The sequence below is a fragment of the Mytilus trossulus genome, chromosome 5 (genome assembly GCF_036588685.1).
Source record: "Mytilus trossulus isolate FHL-02 chromosome 5, PNRI_Mtr1.1.1.hap1, whole genome shotgun sequence".
NCBI classification, from domain to species: Eukaryota; Metazoa; Mollusca; class Bivalvia; order Mytilida; family Mytilidae; genus Mytilus; species Mytilus trossulus.
Window position 1 is genome coordinate 24,475,441 of NC_086377.1, and position 24,738 is coordinate 24,500,178.

The 24,738-nt window shown below is 31.2% G+C and overlaps 1 protein-coding gene across 1 annotated transcript in view; it reads right to left on the reverse strand.

Annotated features, from left to right (window-relative positions):
• Positions 1 to 10,314, reverse strand: part of LOC134718682 (potassium voltage-gated channel subfamily H member 7-like) — a 145,820-nt gene extending 135,506 nt beyond the window's left edge. Inside the window, exon 1 of the mRNA XM_063581338.1 lies at positions 9,438 to 10,314. Within this exon, the coding sequence (XP_063437408.1) occupies positions 9,438 to 10,193 (756 nt within the window). The 5' untranslated portion in view covers positions 10,194 to 10,314. The remainder of the gene's footprint in view (positions 1 to 9,437) is intronic.
• Positions 10,315 to 24,738: the final 14,424 nt, after the last annotated feature.

Consider the following 24,738-nt stretch of genomic DNA (forward strand, 5'->3'; position numbering starts at 1 on the left):
AAATTTACATTTCCCCCCCTCAACTATAAAATGAATGAACAAATGCAAATGCTTTATATTTCTATAATTTGATTGTTATTTGAAGTGATTGGTTGGGGTTTAGCCCAATCTGATTTCATTTCATTTTGTTTTTTGTTGCTAAACAAGTATTTAGACTTTAAGATTTAATTGCTAACTCCCATTTTGTATTTTTTTCTATTTGGCAATGGTACAAGATCGCCTTATTTAACAACAAAACAATTGAATAACTAGGAACAATTCGAGTATAATACCAATATTATTACTACCGACAATGTGTTACAGTAGCTCAGCATAACACACACATTCAATACACAGCCATGCACATATTTAATTCTATATTGTTCAGTGTAGGTTGCCATGTGGTCTGGATAGCTGTACACAGTGAAGGCGGTGTGTTGTATCGATATCCCTATAGCATGAGTTCAAATCCCAGTACGGCAAGAGATAAAACTTGCAGACTCAACATTGTTGTGCAGTTATTTCATGTAAATATATATACATGCTTTTTATATAAATATATATTTGTAAAAAAATGTTATTTTGTTCAATAGAAGAAATAATACAGCCCGCATATTTAATCAAGCGAGCGAAGAAAACAAAACAGGGAAACTTACCACAACAATTTCTGGTACAATTAGACAGCAGTAAATATTGTTCCGTTGGTAATAATTTGATGTAGTTAAAGGACTATGTTGACATTGATACATTTTGTGGAAGGGTAGAAGACGTAGCTAGTACATAATCATGTTACAAACAAAAAAAGAAATAACAAAAAAGTACAATGTTTATAGATGTCATCATTTAGTTTCAATTAACAAATAAGTAGTTGTAAAGAACATTGATACCTTTTGTGGAACGGGAGAGAACGTCGTTAATAGATATAGGATGATGAGGTTTGAGTGCCAATGAGACAACTCTCCATCCAAATAACAATTTAAAAAAAGGTAAACTATTATAGGTCAATTAAAACCGAATAATGTTGCATAACAATCAAATAACAATTTAAAGTACAATTTGTATAGTTGTCTTATCGATTAGAAGTTTCAATTAACAAATGTGAAGTTAAAATAAACATGGATACCTTTAGTGGAACGGGATAGTATGTCGTCATAACCGAGTAATGTTGCATAGAAATCAAATAAAAACTGAAAGTATAATTTTTATAGTGGTCTTATCATTTATATGTTTCAATAAACACATTATTATTCGAAAAGAACATTGAATGTTGTAAATAAATAATTCATAAAAACACGTGTGAAAAGTCCAATTTTCTTAAAATGCTACAAAACATCTGTTTGAAGAGCTGTCCAGTTAATTATATCTGTATGTCTCGTTAAGAATAAACCACTGTCAAGCACAACCTATCAGGATTTACTCTTATTTCAATCATACATAGGACAAAAATTGATTCAGGAATAACTTTTGTTGTATAGCTATTGGAAACATAGGGTTAATTGGTAATATCCTCCAATCTTATCGATAAAAATGTCGTGGTTTATATCAACAAATAAAATTATTACTTCGTCTCAGATTTCTTTGTATATAGCTAAAACTTATTATCGGATTGAAATCTACACCGTCTGTTTTGGTAAAGTCAATTTGTAACTGATTTAAGACCAGACAAACAACTTGACCATTTCTCTCAAATAGAAATAAATTAAACATACACTGTTACATCTTATACATCTGATAATGTTATGTTTTTCTATCAACAGAGACCGTTGGTTTTCACGTTTAAATGGTTTAACATTACTATTTGTTGGGCCCTTTATAGCTTGTTGTTCTGTGTGAGCAAAGGCTCCATGTTGAAGACCAAACCTTGACTTATAATGGTTTACTTTTATAAATTATTATTGGGATATAGAGTTGTCTCATTGGCACTCATACCACATCTTCCTATATCTTATTTAATCGTTCTATATATGTGCTAGAATATACAGTGTTTAAGTTTTGTTTGCTTATATATTATTCCTTGGTATATATTGTTTGTTAAAAAATATAGCGTTAACTTAATGAAGATATGTCGAGGCAGAAGACCACAGAAGAAAAAGGAAAAAAAAGGGAGATTACTGTTTTCAAATAAAGAATTATTATAATTATTATTATAAGGTTCAATAGAAAGGGCTATATGCGCACATGTAAATAAAGCAACACAAACGTTACATAAACCAGAGTTTACATCAGTACGTGTTCTCGCACAATGATGAACACGACGTATGCTGCACATTTGAAAATGACTGGTATTAATTGGTAGTAGTTGTCTTTAAGCATGTATAATTATATCTTCCTTTAGATCACCATGCTTTAAAATGGTTGTTTAGTTTATTAACTTGTTTTAAATAAACTCATCATAGATACCAGGACTAAATTTAGTATATACTCCACACGCGCGTTTCGTCTACAAAAGACTCATCAGTGACGCTCGAATCCAAAATAGTTAAAAATGCTAAATAAAGTACGAAGTTGAAGAGCATTGAGGACCAAAATTTCTAAATGTTTTGCCAAATACAGCTCAGGTAGTCTATGTCAGGGGTAAAAATTTGCGATTAAACTTTGGATTCTGTAAAGCACTACACTTTTAATGAAATCCTATTCTGATCTTGAGATTTTTCTCCATGTTTTTGTTTCTTGATGATATGCTGTTCTGCTGCTTAATTGAATGTTCCTTCCTCGATATACATTATATAATAGTGACTATGCAATAATATTAATATCGACCGTTTCTGAAACAAACACTGACATGGCTCAAAGTGGTTCGTTTGCGATATTTGATGCAGATCTGCTGGAGTCCTCACTATAATTAAGAAACCGACTTAGTTGCATGGTAATACGCATTGATGAAAATGAAATTAATCAGCGAAAAAGATTATCATTTGCTATATGCAAGTACTTAAGTTGTGTTTGAACGATTTACTTTTATCAACGTTGAAACCTCTTTATTTGTTTTTTTAACATTCATACAATGTAACCATGAAGTGCTTTAGTACTGTCTTGTGATTGATCTGTTTGATTCCCGGTCAAAAAAATAAAAGTTTGAATGTAAAAGCGTCCTAACTTGTTTATTAACAAATTTATTAGGAATTACGACCCCCTTTGAAAAACACTGTCCCTGTGTAAATATCAAACTCAAACAAATTCAATTAAAACACTCTTGGATAGCCTATCCAAGGAATGAATACTTTTAACACGATGATATTGTCTTCCATTTTTCGTTTGTTTAGATAAACTCATCATTGATACCAGGACTAACTATATTATATACGTCAGACGTGCGTTTCGTCTACAAAAGACTCATCAGTGACGCTCGAATCCAAAAAAGTTAATAAGGCCAAATAAAGTACGAGGTTGAAGAGCATTGAGAACCAAAATTCCTAAAAGTTTTGCCAAATATACCTAAGGTAATCTATGCCTGAGAGAGAAAAGCCTTAGTATTTAAAAAAAATCATAAATTTGTAAACAGTAAATTTATAAATATAACCATATCAGTGACATTTCATGTCAGCACAAAAAGTGCTGATACACTTTAATTGTACAAGACTATTTTGCATTGCCTATTGTTAGTTCAATTCCCTCAGTACTTAAATAAGCAGGTCTGTATACACAATCTGACTAGAACATGACAACACTGCATAATGATTTTATTTGTTCAACGTTTAACATCATACCTAGGAGCAATGTATACTTTCAACTTTATCTTAAATTAATTCTCACTTTCTAATGGGTATTTCACAGCTAAACAAACGGTATGGGGTTTTCGAATTGTTTCGAATTTTGTTTTTTGTCCATGGATTTATGAGTTTTGAACAGCGGTATACTGCTGTTGTCTTTATTTAAAGAGCTGAAAGCTTATAGCTTATTACGCTCCTTATTTTTATATATTGTATAAAAAACAGTTTCATAATTTGTTTATGATTGTATTGTAATCTATACATCTACCAACAATAGTATGATAAAGACCTGAGTAAGATAAATTGAGCTTGAAGGCCAATTACAGTAAACAAACAATGTCGTCTATCATATTGGATACTCAAAGAAAATTAATAGATACTCTGACTTTGATCAGTGGAACATGATAACAACGCACACATTATTAAAGACACATTACACATCGGGAGAATACGTTGAGTTAAAATGGGATTAGTTTAGATATGAAAATGTCAGATTTGATTAAAGACCATAGCTCTCAACTGGTAAACTTTACAGATATGGTTAACCTACTGTTGCCTATCTTGACAAAACATACTAAAATAATGGTTGTCATATTTTTGTAAGTTAATTTGATGAAACACATTAAAAACAATTACTGGTAAATCAAACAAGGCAAAAGAAGTCACCAAATATAATCGAGAATGAATAGAAAATATATCAAAGAGACAATAACCCGACCAAAATTCAGATAGCAGCCAATTTGGATCTTCACACAGCAAGAAAATCTCGCACTCGGGGTGGTTTTCCGCTGGCACCTAAATGAAATTGTGTACTTTTTCAGTGAAATTGGACGTCACACTCAACCCAAAACATATAAATGAACTAAAATTAATAGATACTCTGACTTTGATCAGTGGAACATGATAACAACGCACACATTATTAAAGACAAATTACACATCGGGAGAATACATTGAGTTAAAATGGGATTAGTTTAGATATGGAAATATTAAATTTGATTAAAGACCATAGCTCTCAACTGGTAAACTTTAAAGAGCCTTGTTATCAACCCCAGTTACATGTTCGTCAAACAATTTTATTAAACGTAAAAAGTCAATGTTTTACATGTTTTAAATGATTATGACAGGAAAAACATATATTAGATGGTCTAATGTCTGAACATAAAATAACAAGAAGTATAACAGATCAATTATCTTTTTTCTAGATGTTGAAAAACTTTAAGTCTTTCATACAATTGTATTTTTTGGAATAAATGAAATGTTTTCCAAACGTCTTTAAATAAAATACAGAACTTTTAAATATTTTAATTACAAAATTATTTAATAATAATGAGAATACAATACATGCTTAAAACGATGAACTCCGATAAAAAAATATACGATATATGGACCTATTGATCATTACTTCGTACAGGTTTTGTTGACAATAAGCATACATCTAGCTGACTATATATTCTGGGCTTTTCTCATTATTGTAGAACGTATATTCACCTATAATACTAGTAGCTTATATTCACATAATTTAAACCTGTTTAAGCACCGTCTCATTGGGAATTATATCGCATCTTTCTTTTTTTTATATATACAATCAAAATATTGACAAAGCACTCCTGCTATACAATATGGGATAGATGTGATCAATAAATATAATGGGTATTTCTATTTAAGTGAAATTGTATGATATCTCGTGTAGAAATTAATATGAACACAATAGTAATTGGTCAATTTCTGAGAAAATTGAAGATTTACACGTAGGTGACAGATCTAATTGTATCATCCCTGGGAATATGCCATCGACTATTGACAATAATGTAAAGATAAGAATAAATAAACATGGAAGACAGTGATGATTGTCATTACCAGACTTTTATAAACAACCTTACAAGTTTCTGTCTCTACTTCTTATCGTTGGTCTGGTGGTTTTGATTGGGGATATTACTTTTTTTATTAGGGACTTTCCTATTTGATTAGGGACTTTCCTTTTTGATTAGGGACTTTCCTTTTTGATTAGGGATTTACCTTTTTGTTTAGTGACATTCCTTTTTGATTAGGGACTTTCCTTTTGGATTAGGGACTTTCCTTTTTGATTAGGGACTCTCCTTTTTAAAATTTCCTCGGAGTTCAGTTTTTTTGTAATTTTCCTTTTAACACCTGATACAAGTCGGCTGGATGACTTGCAAATGGAAAACTTTAAAAATGTGTGATCTCTCTCGAATTTTTTGTTTTGTTTCTGGTTCAGGTTTTGCCCTTAAAATCTTGGCTGTTTTTTGTTTTTGTTTGATTAAGTTTTTATTAATTAATTATGAGATTATTACGAACAAAGTAACATTGCATTTTATTCTTGATTTTGATTTAAAAGTCCAAATGATCGTTCGGTGAATAGCGTTAGAAATTAGAAAAATAACCTCAAACGTCTAGTTTTTACACACATGTTTAATGTGATAACTATAAGATGGTTGCATTGCCGTTTGTTCTTTGTTGCACGTTAGTGTTTTCCACTTAAAGTTGATGTGTTTTCTTCGGTTTTAGTTTGTAACAAAGGTATCTTATCCTCAATCGATTTATGACTTTTAAACGACAGAATACAACTGTTGCCTTTATTTTTCGTTGATGTTTAAAGATTAAGCGAGTAAAGAATCTATTTTATAAATTGTTGAGCTAGATTTAATTATAGAAAGCTTTATATATAAGATTATGGTAAACGTACTGTTGCCTATGTTGACCAAACATACTAAAAAAATGGTTGTCATATCTTTGTAAGTTAATTTGATGAAACACATTTAAAAAACATACTGGGAAATCTAACAAGGCTAAAAGCAGTCGCCAAATAGAACCGAGAATGGAAAAAGGAAATATATCATAGAGACAATAACCCGACCAAAGAGCAGATTACAGCCCAATTTGGATCTTCAACACAGCAAGACAATCCCGCACTCGGAGGGGGTCTTCAGCTGGCACCTTAATGAACATTTGTACTTATTCAGTGGAAATGGATGTCACACTGAACCCCAAAACATATAAACGAACTAAAATTTAAAAAAAAAACATACAAGCTTATTTGGCCACCATATAAAAGACCACATCGACTATGCAAAGGGACCACACAGTTCTAATATTCTTGTTATTTTCTTTTGATTGTTTAAACTCATGATAATATTTTGAACAATGAAAAATGTAATCAACAAATATACATTTGTTAAAACAAATTCAGTGCCCGATAAACACTGCGTGTGATTTTGATTGTCTAAAATTACATCTGACAGTACAATCACTCATTCGTAATGAAGGTGGCTAGATTTGAAAATTTGAGGTGTCGACTCTATAAATAAAAGGAACAAATTATGATACTGAATTTTTCACAGCAAAACAATAACCTGTAAAATTAACCCATTGTTTCAAGTGACTAGATTCATTCTGATTATAAAATCCATCTGTTTACACTTCCCTGAAGCAAGACAGACCATCATTTGTCAATGGCGCTACCTGTAAAGTCACTTTAATCATGGTGACATTTTTCACCTTATTACAATCATCGATCCTAGGAACTATCTGATTACATAAAACCTGTTACACTATTAGCAGGCCAAGATGACTTAATTAAGTAAAAAGATAATAAATTATTTTTCACGACTAATAAGACAGATGTTAAAAACAATAACGGTACTGAAACATTTCAAGTTATGTGATCTACAGGCCAAATGACAGCGACAACCCAACAGCCCATTCAAGAGTTCTCAAAAGGTGCACGTGGCCCAAAAGATTAGGCCAGTAACATGATGCAAAGGATTGACATTATTTTTGGTATTTTGCAAAAGTGAGGACCAGTATATTTACTTCAAGGAGCACCAGTGGAATCTGTTGTCGAGAAGCCTGCTACATCATTCCTTCATCTACACAAACAAACAAGTCAATAACAGTCAGGGTAAATTGTATTCTATCACAGAAATTAGTACAAGAAAACAAAAGCGTATGACAAACACATTTCAGTAGAACAATCGATTGCAGTTGAATGCTAGTTAATGGGAAAGAGCCGAAGTTGTATCTAGGAACCATATGAATATATTTATTAAAAAAATCAAAAATAACAGAACATACATTTGGTTTAACATCAGATCAGTACATTTCAATGATACAGTTATTTCAACTCTTACTGAAATTACGCAATTAAAGCTGCAACCAAAATTATTATCAATTTCCTTATTAATCTTAAGGGAGTTCGCTTCTCAGTTTCAAAGTAATTAACTTTATAAAAGACTAGTTTATATTGATAGGGGACTAATAAAGAAATCCAAAGAGCAAAAAAAATATATAGGTCACCGTGCTAGTTTTCGAGATATTCGCCATTGAAATTTTGGCGGGAAAATATTCTCTCTTGACTTTTCATAGCTTTATCATTGACACGTTGAAGGTCTCAAAAACTGTTAAAAGTAATTAATTTTTTATAAGACTTTTACAGATGGCTTATCATTATACATGTAAAAGATTTACAAAAAGAAAAATGAGGGTCACCGGGCACATTTTTTCAAGGCCTTCAAATGGATAAAACCAGAGGATTCCAAAAATCTGACAAAAAATCCAAAACATGACAAGCCAGCTTCCTTAACACTAAGATGTGACAAAAACAAACATTCGAAATGCAATACAATAAAAAATAATTAAAAAAATCAAAACAACACTGTATTTTGAAACTATTTTTAAACTAAAAGAAATGGGAATAGTATGAATCAGCAAAGGGTGTCATTATTGTATACAAAAAGTTCAACTGCTGACAACGCTAACGAACTTTCAACAACCGTAGAATCGACAAAGAACATATAATTGTGCGTTATGTAGTGCAATTCAAAATAACAACGTGTCAACTATGTGATTTTTCTGAGATCTAAAGATCGAAATTCGTTCATTTGACGACATCAGTTTTCAGTACATCATTTGTTAAGTAATACATCGTCGATGTTAAATCGATATTTTTCTATGGGGAAGACAGTTAAATTGATACTTGCAGGAAATTCAAAATCAAAGTTTTATTCAACTCTTTTTTTCAACAAAAAGATATAAATCTTTTAAAAGATTAATGGCTGCTTAATCTCAAATGGCAGAACATATCAACTTTAAATATGCAATGTTCACTAAATCATACCGATTTGCTATTTCAATTTAAATAATGTTAAATGATATTAAAACTACATGCATATAGGTTATGTCACCTTAGTAGTACTTCAGCTTCATGTGTATTTCATCGAAAAAAAGTGTCACACTTTCTTTTCCCCAGAAAGGGGGTGACAAGAACGGTTCAATACTTTTTCATTTAAAAAATACAAAAAGGGTTATAATGAGAGTTGTTTAGTTATCTCCTACAATGTATGGCGATGTTTTTTGAAAATCATGAAGTATCACATAAGAAAATAGCAAAACGCCATTGGCTAGAATGTATACTCTTGATACATATATTGTTACATTATATATGTATATATCTTAGAGATTGTAAATAAAATTATATAGTTCTTGTTTTATCATATATATGCCAGAGATGTACTAATGGAATGGTAGACTTTAGTTTTCTATTTTCTGTTTTCATGATGACATTACTAGTTGTTTTTGTCTTCTATATTTACGCCAAAAACATGCGTTTGTAACATACCTTCCTATAGCTAACTACTGGGTGTGTGGGGGGGACAAGATTTTCGTACAATTGTAAGAATGTAGTCCTGCAAAATGAGAAGACATGAATATTAAAAAATATCTCACTTACCTTTTGGATCAAAATAGCCTTTGTTCCTCCCATTATTCCCTTTTTCATACTTAGTGAATCATCAGGCACGTGCACTTTTAACAATCCATTTGGCTTCAACTTTTTTATATCATGGTTTTTATTTTTCACTATATGTTTCTCATCTTTTTTTATTTCATGTTTCCCATCTCTTGAAGATACAGATGAGTCTGTTGATTTTTTCGGTGAAAATTTGCCACTGTTTCCGAATCGTTCTCCGCCTTTTCCACCACACCTTGAAGATAAATGTGGATCCCTTTGAACTAAATCAGGTTCACTTCGGAGCATTTGCGCTCTACGTTCATTAGCCGTATTATCTTTACTCTCCGTTGATAGCTTGTAATCACTCACGGTTTTTTCGTCAAATCCTACAATCTGGTCACCAAGTGAATATGACGAGCCTTCCGTTGCCGTCAAGTACACATCAAACGCGCTACATGACGTCATCGGTGTATTGTATATCGTCGAGTCGAGCGTCGTAGCAAGAGACAAGGTTTCTGTATGAGACCGTATCAAATCAGGCTGTGAAGCTACTTCACTAGGTTTTTCGGTACCAGTAAAATCCTCATTATTTATTCCTTCTTCTGCCATGTCGTAAGCAATTTGAATATTTATTTCATTTTGTTGCTGTTCCGTTCCATGTAAATGATTCTGTAACACCGTTCCATCTGAATGATTCTCTAACACATTTCCACGTGCATGTTGCAATAAATTTTCTTCCTTTTTACTCCGAATCATTTTGAATCAATTACGTCTTATTTGGAACCAATCAAGCGGACCGTAAAACCATAGTTTATACTTCTATGACGTTACATCATTTTACGCAAGTACTCTGCTCAGCATTATGTTTGAAATATTTATTTTTGATTTAATCTATCTATTGAATTCCAATATTATTTGAAAACAATGACGAAAATGAACCTCGTTAAGTTGGAGTCTTTAATTGTATAAAATGATTATGATTTAGTTTTTTTGAAATAATGCTTTAATTTATTTCTTTTCAAACAAATCAGAATGTTCTAATAAAATCCTTTTATTCGATTTTTAAATAACAAAAATACTTTCAATATCCGTTTTAGAAGCTACAGAAGCTTAAAATATTAATAACCTACTAGAAAATCGGTGCACAATATCCGACAATTTTAATCTGTTATAGATTTGAAACTTTTATTATCTAAACAAATTCATCGATTCATTAAAATTGGATAAAATAATATTTCAATTGTCAGTAAATGCAAATATCCGCTAGTTGTATATGTATGAAAGTGCTGAAAATGACGTAATTAAAAATACTTGACGGGTATGACAGCTAATCCAGTCTTTAAACACTAAACATTTAATAGTTTAGTATTAGTATTCTTCAATTGAATAACTCGTTGCTGATTTCCCAACACGTCAGATGTATTTATTTGTACACATTCCCATTGATTGTCACTGAAATGAAACAGAATTACATTATTAAATAAAAACATTAGACAATAAAATGGATATTGCGATAAACGATATCATAAGCACTGTAGCAGCAGTAAGGTTGGTACCATAGTTTAATCCAATTATTTATTGATGTCTTGATGAACTTGGAAGTATCGAAGCGTTGTAAATGTACTAAGTCATGTGTGATCCTGGCAAGGTTTTTCAATTTAATGAATAACAGTGTGTACTAATTAGTTCTTTAAAATGATGACTTTTCAAATATTTATCATAATGTGCAAGGTCAGGAAATTGCAAATGCTTTTGTGTGTTTATATTTTTAAATTTTTCATTTGATTTTCAATTGAAAAACGGATTAAGGATGTATTCTTTTGACTTTTCAGTCGCGTTCAGTCTCGTTGAAATCTCGTTCTTGAATTTTTTTCCAAAACATGTGATAGAAGTGGAAATTATCAATGAATTTCAAAAATATTATAATCCAACATAAATCTGTGAAAAAATTGTGTATTTACAATGAATGGTTTTTGAGTAATCCAGTTTTCAAATTTTATGACCAATCAAGTCAGTATTTTTAGCCAGAATTTTGAGAAAATGGGTGAGGGATACAAAAAATGATTTTACAAGAATCATGTATATCCCATATCATTTTGGTCTTTTCAAATTTTGAGATATGTAGATATGTTTCAATCATTTATAACAATAAAGCTGAAATAATATGCATTTTGTTCTTAAAACTGAGAAAAATCACAAAAATGCAAAATTGACAGCATGGTAAATTTTACACAAAAAAGCGTTAAAATATGATAAAACTTTCTTATATTAACACCTACCTATAGTTTATGATAGTAAAATTTATTCAGATTGGTCTACTTCATCTTTATAGGAAGTATGAACGAAAGTTTAATTGTGGAACTGTGATAGTTTTCACGATAATAGCCCAAAAATAGGAAAAAATCGATGAAAAATCGAAATATCATCAAAATTGTGCATTTTCAAAGGGCCGTAGCAAAAAAATAAGTGCACCACCATAAAATGTTTTCTTCATCAATTATTTATTTAATTATTATCAGGTTAAGAAAAAAAGTTTAATTCTAGAATTTTTTGACTCCTCAGAGGTGTACATCCTTAACTGTACGAAGGGTAAATTACAAAGGTATCCTAACAAATATCAAAATGACAGTAAAATTTTGAAAACAAAGAAAGTTCAAATCATACGTTTATTTGAGAAAAGTCACAGTAAATGGAGGAAGAGAAAGCAATCAACAACTGGAATTCAATATAACGAGGAATACAATCTCAACCCCTAATAAAGACAACACTCATTCATATATGGCTGCACAGACAATTAAATATAGAGCCCTACAAAAACAACCGTGACTTAATTGAGTTGATCCAAATAATGTGAGTAGTTCATGCTCTACTGTTGTATTGATTATTGCAAGTAATTTCAGGGACCTTTAACACAATGTTAACAGCTATATTCAAATTTTTGCATTACTCACACATTGGAAATAACATAATGGAATTATTTAATTTCTATGCGACTGTCATATAAGTGAAAGGTATAGCTAGCTATACAACCATGTTTTATCCCAACTCTTTTCTACATGATGAAAAGTCTACACAAAATGAGAAAATAGACAGTTGTTTTCCATTCGTTTGATGTGTTTGAGCTTTTCATTTTGGCATTTGATAATGGACCTTCTGATCAGAATTTACCTTGAAGTTCGATATTTCTTCTTTTTACTAGTTAAAACATAGAGAAGGAAAAGTAGCCATTTTAAAAAAAGAAGTCAGGATGTTTTCTTGCAGAAGAAATATGACTCATTCTAGATAATTACGTGGTAAAAAAAGCCGGCATACTTTGCTAATCCCACTACGATATCATGGATGACAAATTATAATCATAAACATCAAACAAGTAACTTCGTCAAAATGTTGCTTGCGATTATGACATTGTCAGTTCATGTAGCATTGTGACACGAAATAACAAAAGGAATGAATAACTCTATTTCAGAACGAAAGAAATGAAAGTTATCAGACGCAAGTGTTAATTCTAATAGATAAAGTCTTAAACGTCCTATTCAATCTTCAAAACTTGTGAATAGGTAAATCGAGGACTAAAGATCTGCATAACATGTCAATATTTGACAGTTGACAATCCAAGTAAAGTTGTGGCTTTGGACAATTGAATTGCTATGCGGCGTGGTTGAACTAGTTCATACTACAAACTTTCTTATAATTTTTTATTAGTTTGATGATAAAGATTATACAAACAATTGCAGAAGTTCAAGAGAAATAATGTTAAAACCTTGAAATCGTCTTTTTACATCATTCCCACAAAAACATACTTAATTTTAGGGATTTCCCGTTTACTACTCTGGACATCAGTATAACAGATGCTCATTTATTCGTTATAATTGACAATCTGACTTCAAACGAGAGAAATAAATCAAAAACTACAATGGAATTGATGAATCAAATTAATTGTCCTTTGACCTCCTATATTTTTCAAATGTATTGATCAATTGCTATAAAGATATCCCAAAGGCTTTCAAGCAAAATCGGATCGAAAATAAACCTGCCATTTTGAATAAACTTTTTAGCTGTAATGGGAACAAGGGGGAGTTATTGAGCACTCTCAAACATCGTTTACTACACATCATTCCATATAAGCATGTTCTATGTAAAGGTATGTTATTTGGTAGTTGTCTTTGGTCATTCTCGTTGATAATTTAATTAATTGCTTTGTTATAAATTAGGAAGTTAGTTTTCACGTTTAATTGTGTTTACTGTTCAACATTGTGTCATTGCGGGTCGTTTCTATCTAACTATACGGTATGGGTTTTGTTCATTGATTTTGGTCAGAGGGGTATATACAACTGAGTACATCTACATAATTACCTTACTGACTCTGGAGGTCGGTATTTTGTTATCTTACTATTTATTCAAGATCTCCTTATTTTTGTAAAATGGTAAATCTAGTTCATTGCCTTTAACATTGAAGACAGAAATCTAACAGTTGTTCTCAATTCGATTTGAGATTTTGGTTACGCCGTTAGATAACGGGCTTTTCGTTTTGAATTTTCCTGGGAGTTCGGTTATTTTACTTTTTTTCGATATTTCATTATTGGATATCGACCAAGCAGTAGTATACACAGATGATCAGAACATCAGTGCAAAAACAGGTATTTATAATGTGTAAAAAATGCAACAGATGTCCTTTTATTTTAGTTTATCTCATTATTTGATTAATAGAATTAGTCAGTTAACAAAATTTGCAGGGTTACTCAAATATCCAGTTTTCATTTTATGCCACAATTACCACAACAGTCTACATGTTTCGAATAATAAAGGTATTCGTAAAATCGATCTTTTATGAAATATATACTATTAAATGAAGATGTGATACGATTGCAATTAGACAACTCCCCACAAGAGACCAAATGACAAAGAAAATAACAACTTTAGGTCACCGTACGGCCCTCAACAATGAGCAAAGCCCCAACAGCATAGTCAGTTATAAAAGACCCCGAAATAACAAATATAAAACAATACAAACGAGAAAACTAACGGCCTTTTTTATGTACAAACAATGAACGAACAAAAAATAAATAACACATCTAAGAACGACAACCACCGAATAACAGGCTCCTGACTTGGGACAGGCACATACCTAATGTGGCGGGATTAAACATGTTACCGGGACCCCAACCCTCCCCTAACCTTGAACAGTGGCCATAGATGTTTTTATGAACAACTCAATTAGTGGTTCTTTATTCTTTACTACTTTTACACATCGGTATAAAATTTTATCCTATGTTTGAAACAGTTCGCAGACTTTTAGATTTTAATTAACACCAAGTATTATGTTCATCAATTTATTTAAAAAACACTATTTGCTGTTGAAACATACAATTCTGTTTTAATGATGTAAAATAAAGATATGGTCACTGATTCCAATTTACGGTATACTTCATTCAAAATTGTGTTCTTCATGAAAAAATCCCACAAAATATCAAAATAATCGTTACGTCATCGCTTTTCATGCAGTAAACGTTGATTTTTGACGTTTTTCACTACCTACAAGGTAAAGAAATTACCATTAGACAAAATACGGAGTCGGTGACCATGTGATTATTTTATATCATTAAAATGGAAATTTATGTGTCAAAAACATATAGTTTTTTGCGAAAAATAATTATTGCCAGTTACCATGTGATTATATATTTTATATCATTAGACGGAAATTTATGTATTAACAACGTACAGTTTTTTTTTGAAAAACAATATGGAGTAAACATTATAGATTTCATTATTTTAAAATCAAATTTCGTAGTTTTTTCTCCAATTTTATGTGCTTTCTATACAAATATTCACCCATATTAAAAGATCTCAATCCGTAATATTTCAGATAATTAAAGAGAAAAATGCATAATCATTTCGATTTTCAGTTTAAGTTCACCGAACGATGGTTGTGTGCCAAATTCAAGCAAAATCTGCGCTATAGCCACATTACTGTTCCCTAACCTTAGGTATATCCTTTCCCTTTATCTGCTTAGGACAAAAACAAGTGTAAGCCTTTTTTCATTGCATTCGTCATATCATCCGCACATTAACGTGTGAATAGAACAGAAAACTATGTATGGAAAACAAAAGTAAGCATGATAAATAAGTTTTGCTTAGTTAATTACAGATTGTCGTCTCCGAACAACTAAGACAGATATAATATAAAGTACCTTATATCAATTTTGTCCTATTATTCCAAAATAAAATAGAAAGCTATTTGAATACGAAACTAAGAATAATTAATAAACTCTTGCTCAATGTCTTAGTTTAATTCAAAAAGACCCTTTTTCAATTTTGTCATATTTATCTGCCCACTAATTTGCACGTTTAAGTAATTGCCTTGTTTGCGTTGTCGTCGATTTACCAACTCTTACATCGTTAAAATCTCAAATAATGCGATAACTTAATTAATAAACTAATCATGGTTCAATTTACTGAGATGGATCATAAACTTAGCAAATCCAATTACAGACATGTTTTATCAACGGAGTAGATCAATCAATTAATAGTTATTTGAACCTTTTAATCCTGAAGCTGTGTGTTTATTTATTCATTTCGTCTTTCAGTAACTAGTGTTAATTAAGCTTCGTAAACCTATAATGGTAACCTTGACCTATGCAATAAAGTGTCAATGCTTTTTAATTTGTAATTGAAAGTTGATGTAATATTTATGCTGCTTTGGTCAGACTGGTAATTAGTTATAACAGAACATGTATTCCCACGAGAAAACATGAAAGATAGATTTTCACACATAAAAGTTTTTGAACATCATGTCAAAGATGTTTTTATCGGAACTACAGGAGTCATGAAGTCGTATCAAGATGAAATATGTCATTTAGTCTGTATGTACATGCAAAGTGAATTTCTTATGTGTGTAGGTGTTAGCCTTTGGGAAATTAACCCTTAGCTATTCGTTTTGGTAATACTAGTATGTAGTCCGAGACCACCATTATTTCGTAGTGCATTTCTTTTAGAACATAAATAAAATAAAATCCCACCTGCGCTTTCTCAAAGAAACTTTTACAGTGTGTTGTGCTACTTTTGGGACAAATTATAGCACAATTATAGCAAACTGCATCGGCTCTAACTCAAAATATGAACAATTTTATGGTAAGGGCGTCTTGAAATCTTTTGACAGCTTCCAAAGTGCTAATTTTGAACCTTTTCAGCTTGACCAAATCACTACTTTTCTTTGAAATTCTGGACCCCAATTTTTTTACAGTGTAATTTTAACCCCCTTCTTGCAGTTTGAGGCATGGAGAAAGGATTTAAAAATTAATGGCAAGTAACCCACTGTCAAAACTAGGGACTATATTCTTGAACAACGACAATCAAGGGACGACAATTGTGGTCTTGGACCATGTGCTTTATGACTTTGAAATGATGATGTGCAATTTTCTTTTCATAGTAGTTTGGTACACTTTTGAGAGACTGTGCACACACCTAACTAAAAATCAATCTTAAATATTTTTCATACTTTAAACCCTGAATGCATTTGTTTTTCTTTCGAAGTATAAAACAATATCTTCCAATTTCCTGGACCTTGTGTAAACTATCAAGATTGTAACAAAGAACCTTATTGTTGAAATCAAAATGACTCTGATACATGTTCTAACATTGTTGGTATTATTACCAAAACAGTTTGATGATTGTTTTAGAATCGTCATGATAAATGCTAGCCGAAATTATTCAAGTAATGCAGCTTTCAGGCGAGAAACGACATTGTAATTAAAAATAAAATTCGAAAATTACTTTTCATCAAATATCTATAAATAAGCCAGTCTTACTTGATGTACTATCGGGTTTGAAATAGAAATGAAGAGTACAAAATATTGTCTTAAAGATATTTCAAAACGAATAGCTAAATATATCTTCATATGTATGCTTATTATACTAAAAATCCAGCTACATTGAACCAATAGCGACAGAATATTTTCAATTCCATTCAACACACCAAATAAGAGATAATAAACCTCCGTATAAATGTAAATAGTTCGATGTTTACAATTTAATTGTCAATAGTATTTTTCTTTTAGTTTTTGGTGCCATTTGGGATTGTCTTTCATTTTATTGCTGCAATTAAACTTTTCCATCTGTAATAAATCGTGAAATAAGGGGCACTTAGATAGAAATTGAAAGACATTACTTTAAGAGTGCATAATCATTTGGTAACACTTAAATCGGATACAGATACCGTCATTAATAAAACAGATCAGAGAAAAAACAGAAAAACGAACTAAAAATCTTTAATAGATTCCACGACCCAAACAAATCAACAAAATAAAGTAAACAAAAAGAAAATAAACATGCAATAAAATATTTGAAACATTGACGTACATCAGCCACACTGAGTAGATTTATTCAAATCATGCATACCTTTATTGGATTTAGTGAACGATTTTACAAGCTATGCTGAACTACAATTGCGTCTAAGGACAATTGTTGACTATGCTTCTGTTTTGCTAATAAAATTGTTGAAATGTAAAATCGTATTTATCTATTAAGGGTAAGCAGTTATTCATGATTTGCTCAAATGAATGATGTTGAACTTGCATATACATAGTTTCAAAATAAAGAAATAACTTGTTCATTTGGTGTCAACACCCTTGAACTCGCGGACCTAAATTTGCCTTTTTGCCTTGTTTTATTCCAGACATCCTGTCGCTCGTTTTTCCAGGCATTGCCGCCGTTTCAAACGAAAATGTTTTCATTTTTTAGTTATTATTAGTAATGAAATATTTCTGACTTTGAACCATAATAATTATAGTTAAGTTTTGTTTTTTGTAACCAATATGGAAGAAAATTAGATACGCGACCTCAAACTGAAAAACACTAGTGTGCGCAAGAATTGCAGTTCCAGCCGCAAAGTAGTCAAACATGTTGTCACCATTCGTAAGCAACCGAAAATTTCTGTGTTCACAAGATTGACATTATCGACTAGCAAAGTTCTAACAGACTCCTAATATGATATATTATGGTTGCAAGAAGACTCTGGTCATCTTAAATATTCATATCTTTTACTCCCAAATCATTACTCATTTCATAACAAATTACTCTAAATCACATTCTCGTACTAATTTTGTAAATTTAAGTTATGTTATGATGAATTCAATCATGTTGCTGTGTGGAAAAAAAATCATTGCAGATACAGGATTGTGAATGTGTATTTGGAATTGTTTTACATTATACTTTGATTGTCAGATAATCAACCTGGACAATTATATTCACGAAACCATTGAGCAAACAATGTCACATTCAGAGGTGATACTATAGCAAAGATATAATATATCAAGGGTGCTATCGCATACGTTCACTTACCAAGAATGCAAACTTTTTTTACATTGTAAATAAATTAGTGCCTCATGGAAGTCTCATTTACGTGTTTTCCTTTCAGTTTATATGGGATTAGTGCCTGTGCCTTATAGCATCAATTTAAAAGCATAAGTTGACCGGCTATTATTTCAAAATCGTATACATGACAATATAATCTTTTCAAAATTGCACAACATTTTGCAACATAAAAAATCAAATTATTGTTTAGAACAGGTAAAGTGCATCTATTTAAACAACACATTCGTATTCATCAGATCATTTATTTTGTTTATTATTAAAATACGAACACCTAAGCAGATAATTATAAAAACTGAAAAAAGTTTGAGGAAGTCATTTACCTACTTGTATATGATCAAAGCATGTAATCCCATGGTAAATCGCCTGCATGCATTTTAATCTTGGATGTTGTAGTGATTTTTCAAATCGTGGTTGTGGATGCACATAATTTTCCAAGTAGCAACAAAAATAGTTTTATATATAAAAACATCATCAAAGATTCAAAGATATCAGGCTTTTAATCATAGGTACAAATTTGTTTTCATACGACTCACCAATCAAGCAAGGATTAAAACATAATGAAAGGCCAAATTGTAGGCAAATGTTAAGTTCATTAAAAACTGAATAGAAAAACACAAACAATAGTGTTTAAGAACAGGTAAAGTATATCTTTTAAAACAAAACATTTATATTCATCGGATCATTTATTTTTTTATTACTAAAATACGAACACATAAGCAGATAATTTTAAAAACCAAAAAATTTGAGGAAGTCATTTACATACTTGTATATGATCAAAGCATGTATTCATACGGAAAATCACTTTTATGCATTTTAATCTCAGGTTTCGTTAGTGACTTTTCAAATCACGGCTACTGATGCAAATAATTTTCAAAGTAGGAACAATAATAGTTTTATAGATAAAAAATCCTTCAAAGATATCTGGTCTTTAATCATATGCATGGTATAACGAGCGATTATTTACATAAGACGCATCAATCACGCACGCATTAAAACATGCTGGAAGACCAAATCGAATGCAAATCTTAAGTTCATTTCAAACAAAAGATTTAGAAAAAATATGCTATATACGACTTTGAAAGCTTAAAGATTAGAAGACAAAAGATAAAAAAACCAGCAGATAAGTGCATGCAAAATACTAACAAAATGATGCCTGTGATGTCGAGTAACATAGAATAATAATGTAACTGGAGGACGATTTGTTCCCTATTCTTCAGCGGCTTGAACACATTGATACGTGTCTTAAAGGTACACATAATGTTGTATTCTACAATCATGTAGTCACAATCAAATATCTAGTTGTATAGTTTGATAAGTTATATGGATAAACACACGAGGGAAAACATTATAACCAAATACGGAGTCGAAGGGGATGTCGGTGATGTTAATCACTCTAACACCCTTACCGAAAGGCAATATGGTTTTATAAAACTAAATGCATATAACCCAAATGTAAACTATTTGTTTAGAAAGACAATTATAAAAACATAGTCATTAATTAAGATAGTTTGCTATTAACAACAACAACAAAACGACAAACATGATGAAGAAACATGAATCGGCACACTCCGGTTGTAGCAGGTATTAATTGTCATAAACATCCGTTGCTAGTATTATCATATGTTGCAACGGGTTGGCGGAGCTTATGAAAGGTAAATGAAAATTGATAATTGCCGCAATTCCAATGAAATGAATGGGTAATATAAGAAAATTTCTTTTGTATAATGATACGAGATTATCACTCGAGTAATTTGACTGGAAATAGTTTCATGTGTACAAACTCAATGGTTACAAAAACATCATTACGTGTAAACACGTTCCAAATTAGCTACTTATATGTATGCAAACAAAAAAAGTCAATGAACCATATTGATGTTACTGTTCAGTCGAACAGAACCACATTGATAAAAAGTAAAATCACAAAATTACTGAACTCCGAGGCAAATTGAAAACGGAGAATACCTTATCAAATGGCAAAATCAAATGGCAAAACAAATCAAACGAATGGACACCAACAGTCACATTTCTGACAAATATTTTCAAATGTAAAAGATGGTTAAAAAGCGCTAAACCTCTCACTTGTATGACAGTCGCATCAAACTCCATTATATTAACAACGATGCGTGAACCAAACAGACATAACAGGTAAAATGGTCAAAACAGGGACACAGAAGTCATCCCTGAGTCACAATCTAAATTAGAACAAAAAAAGGTATTTAACAAAGAAGCACAAAAAGTTTCAATCAAATTTAACAACCACGCACATTGCTTAGAGTTGCGTGTTTGGCATCCGCATGTAAACGTCAATATAAAACAAAGTGCATTCAACATTATAATTTCACATGGGGTATGGTGGTATACAGGGTTGAAAATCAAAAGTTTTGTTAGAACGAGTTTCATAAAAGACCGAGTTATAAGATTATCCAGACATTCATTAGAATGTTTAATAAAACTACGCGAGTATAGTAATGTTGTCGTTCAAAGTATTTTCAAAATTATAATAGAACCACATTAGGGCATAATAATGCAACTATTTACATAATGGCAGGATCTTTAAAAGTACATATCCACGTCATATGTACCAAAGAAACACAAAAAGTCAAAGGTACAAAACACATCCAATGGGAAAATAATAACTGTTTCAGTTTTAGATATAGGAAGATGTGGTGAAAGTGACAATGAGACAACTCTCCATCCAAATAACAATTTATAAAAGTAAACCTTATAGGTCAATATACGGCTTCCAAAATGAGCCTTGGCTCAAACCGAACAACAAGCTATAAAGGGCCCCGGCAGTACTAGTGTTTAACCATTCAAACGGGAAAAACACCGGTCTTCTACTGTTTAAAGCCACAAATAAACATTGTATCAAAATTATTCCGGAATTGAAGAAAACTAAATAACATGCCTTATAGAAAAAGCAATAACGTGACAGTGATAACATTTGTTATATATAATCTAAATAAGAAATAAATATGATGTCTAAATTATATATATCAGTCTATCAAGTAAGTTATTCATTGTTGTTGTTTTTAGGAATTGTGACTATATCAAAAGTGGATGGATGGTATTATATAAAGGAGGTAAACAGGGAGATAACTCTTTAAATCAGTTATGCGTTTGTAAAAGTCAAGTTTCGCCAATGAAGTTTAAGCATTAACATGAAACAGATTGTAAAAAATCTATGTATCCAAGAAGCTTAGAACATATTTATGAAAATGCCTGACACAAACGAACTGATGATTTTAAGAGTTATTTCCCTTAACCTAGGTCTACCTCTTTAAATCACAATTAGATAATGATGAGAACGTTCAAACATCAACGTTCAGATATGTACATCAAAAGTCAGAGTTTTAAAAGAAGCAAATTGGTAATTACCCCTAGTTATTTATTAAAATAATAACGTATATTGTATTTGTATTTGATTTAATGAATAGAAGTATGTTAATATGTTAAATGAACGCCAAAAATATGCATGTGATATAAATTGTTTGGGTTTGTAATATACGTTCACAAGTTTGCAAAACCCTAACACCAAAACAAAATAATTTAGAAAACGTAACACCAACCCCGCCACAATTGATGCGTTTGATGTCTTTGGAATTTTGTTTTTGACATTTAGTAAGGACTTTCCGTTAAAATATTTCCTTTGAGTTCGGTAGTGTTGTTATTTTATTTATAGACATTATAATTATGAAAATATAAAACAAAACATGTTTAACATATTTGCCCAAGGTCTTCCAATTTCTTACATTTAAAAAAAAACGCCTAATGTTGTAGTTATTATTGATAATGCTTATCAGTAACACAAAACAGACACATATAAAATAGACATATTCACTGTTCTATACATTGATTTACTCATCACTTTCTTCTGTTTTCTATTATTTCATTCAAGGGAAAGTTACCTCTTATTCTTAAGAATGAAAAAACGCATCAATACCACACTATGATATATTTATTGAATTGATGAATTTGACCTAGCGTTACCATCAATTGTTAGTTGTCCCAGATGACTGTTACCACACACTGACATGATTGACTTTCAATTGACAAGACAGTAATTCATATTTTGTTGCATATTTAAAGTGTACAAGCCATTTAATTTGCTTTATAAAGAAACAGAAAAGATACAATCAATATCGTCTTTAGGTATCATGCCATTAGTATGTTATTGAAGATTGAGAATGGAGTATGCTCTGTTCCTTGTTGTACGTGCGATCGAACATGTCTTTATGAATGCAACAATAGACATGAAACCAGTGGCTTTTTTTTAGTTTCCATGTAATTATATTTAATGCACATTAAATTAATAATAAGCAGTAATTTCACTGCAAAATAAACTACTGTGGATTCATTATTATTCGTTGGATACCAATTTTCGTGGGTACAGGTGAACCACGAATTCATATTTTCAACGAATTACACATTTTCTATACGCTTTGCACACAGAAATCGGCAAACCACGAATTCAAATATCCACGAAAATGTAAGTTTTGCTCGATCCACGAAAATTAATACCCACGAAAATAAATGAATCCACAGTATTCGTATTGTCCAAAAACGATTGTAACCATACACAGGATCAGCTTCAACTCAATTTAATAAAAGGAAACGTAAATCATTCCCACTACTCAAACTTCTTTTAATAAACTAAAATTACATTTTCATTGCAGAATTTTCACAATGTAATATTTCCTTTTAGTACGTTAAGGAAAATGTTCCAATGCATATAGAAGTAAAATGCATAATAATTTTGTTAACTTGCTGTATGTTCTTGTTTTTCATCACAATTCACAGTTCTAGGCTGCTGCACAGGTATACATGCAACCGATTTTATGGATGTATGGAAACATTACATTGCACAGTAAAACAGCTTTTTGTTCCTTGATTCGTTTGTTTTGGAATAATCGAGTGTAATAAATGTGAGACACTAAAAAAACATCAGCTATATATATACAACGCATTTGGTCAATATAATAAAATGTGATGCAACTGTCAACGTTTCCCTCAGTTTTAGTTTTAGTTTGTTACCCTGATTTTGTTTTTTGTTTATGGATTTATGAGTTTTGAACAGCGGTATACTACTGTTGCCTTTATTCATACACGTGAGAAAATAAGCGCTATAAAACCAGGTTCAATCCACCATTTTCTACATTTGAAAAGGCCTGTATCAAGTTAGGAGTATGACAGTTGGTGTCTATTCGTTTAATGTGTTTTATAATTTAGTTTTGCCGTTTGATTAGGGACATTCCGTTTGAACTTTCCTCGAAATTCAGTATTTTTGTGATTTTATTTATTGCAGGTTTAAGCACGAGCACGAGTATTTTTGACTGGGTTTCATTTCATCTACAACTTCTATACTCATTAAACCCTACGTTCAAAATGATAGTCATAATCATAATCACTCTCTCAATCCCCTTTATCAAATCCAATGCATTTTTGAATTACCAATGTGGTACATATGAAATATGATATTATATAGCTATAGTGCGTCGTTAATTAATCAATAAAAAACAACAAAACCTATGCTGTACTGTATTCCCAGTTGAAACTCTATTCTGCATTAGTATCTCAACATTGAATTAAAGAAAACATGGCAAGTGCGTTAACTAGTATACAATGAACAGATGGAAATGACTTGTAAGAAACTATTGACCTGTCTATCGACCTATACATAAACATGACTATAAACCTTATGTATTGGCGATTTTAGTCTGGTATGCTTATACACCTGCTAAAACAGCTATTATTGTTGCGATCACACTGTCTGTCATTTGTAACGAGCACGAGATTGAAATTTTGAAATATCTCCATTAATAGTTACCAAAGGTACTGGTCAGGATTATAATTTAGTACGCCAGACGCGCGTTTCGTCTTTAAAAAAGAGGCAAAAGATACCCAGACAGACAGTTGAACTCATGGATCCATA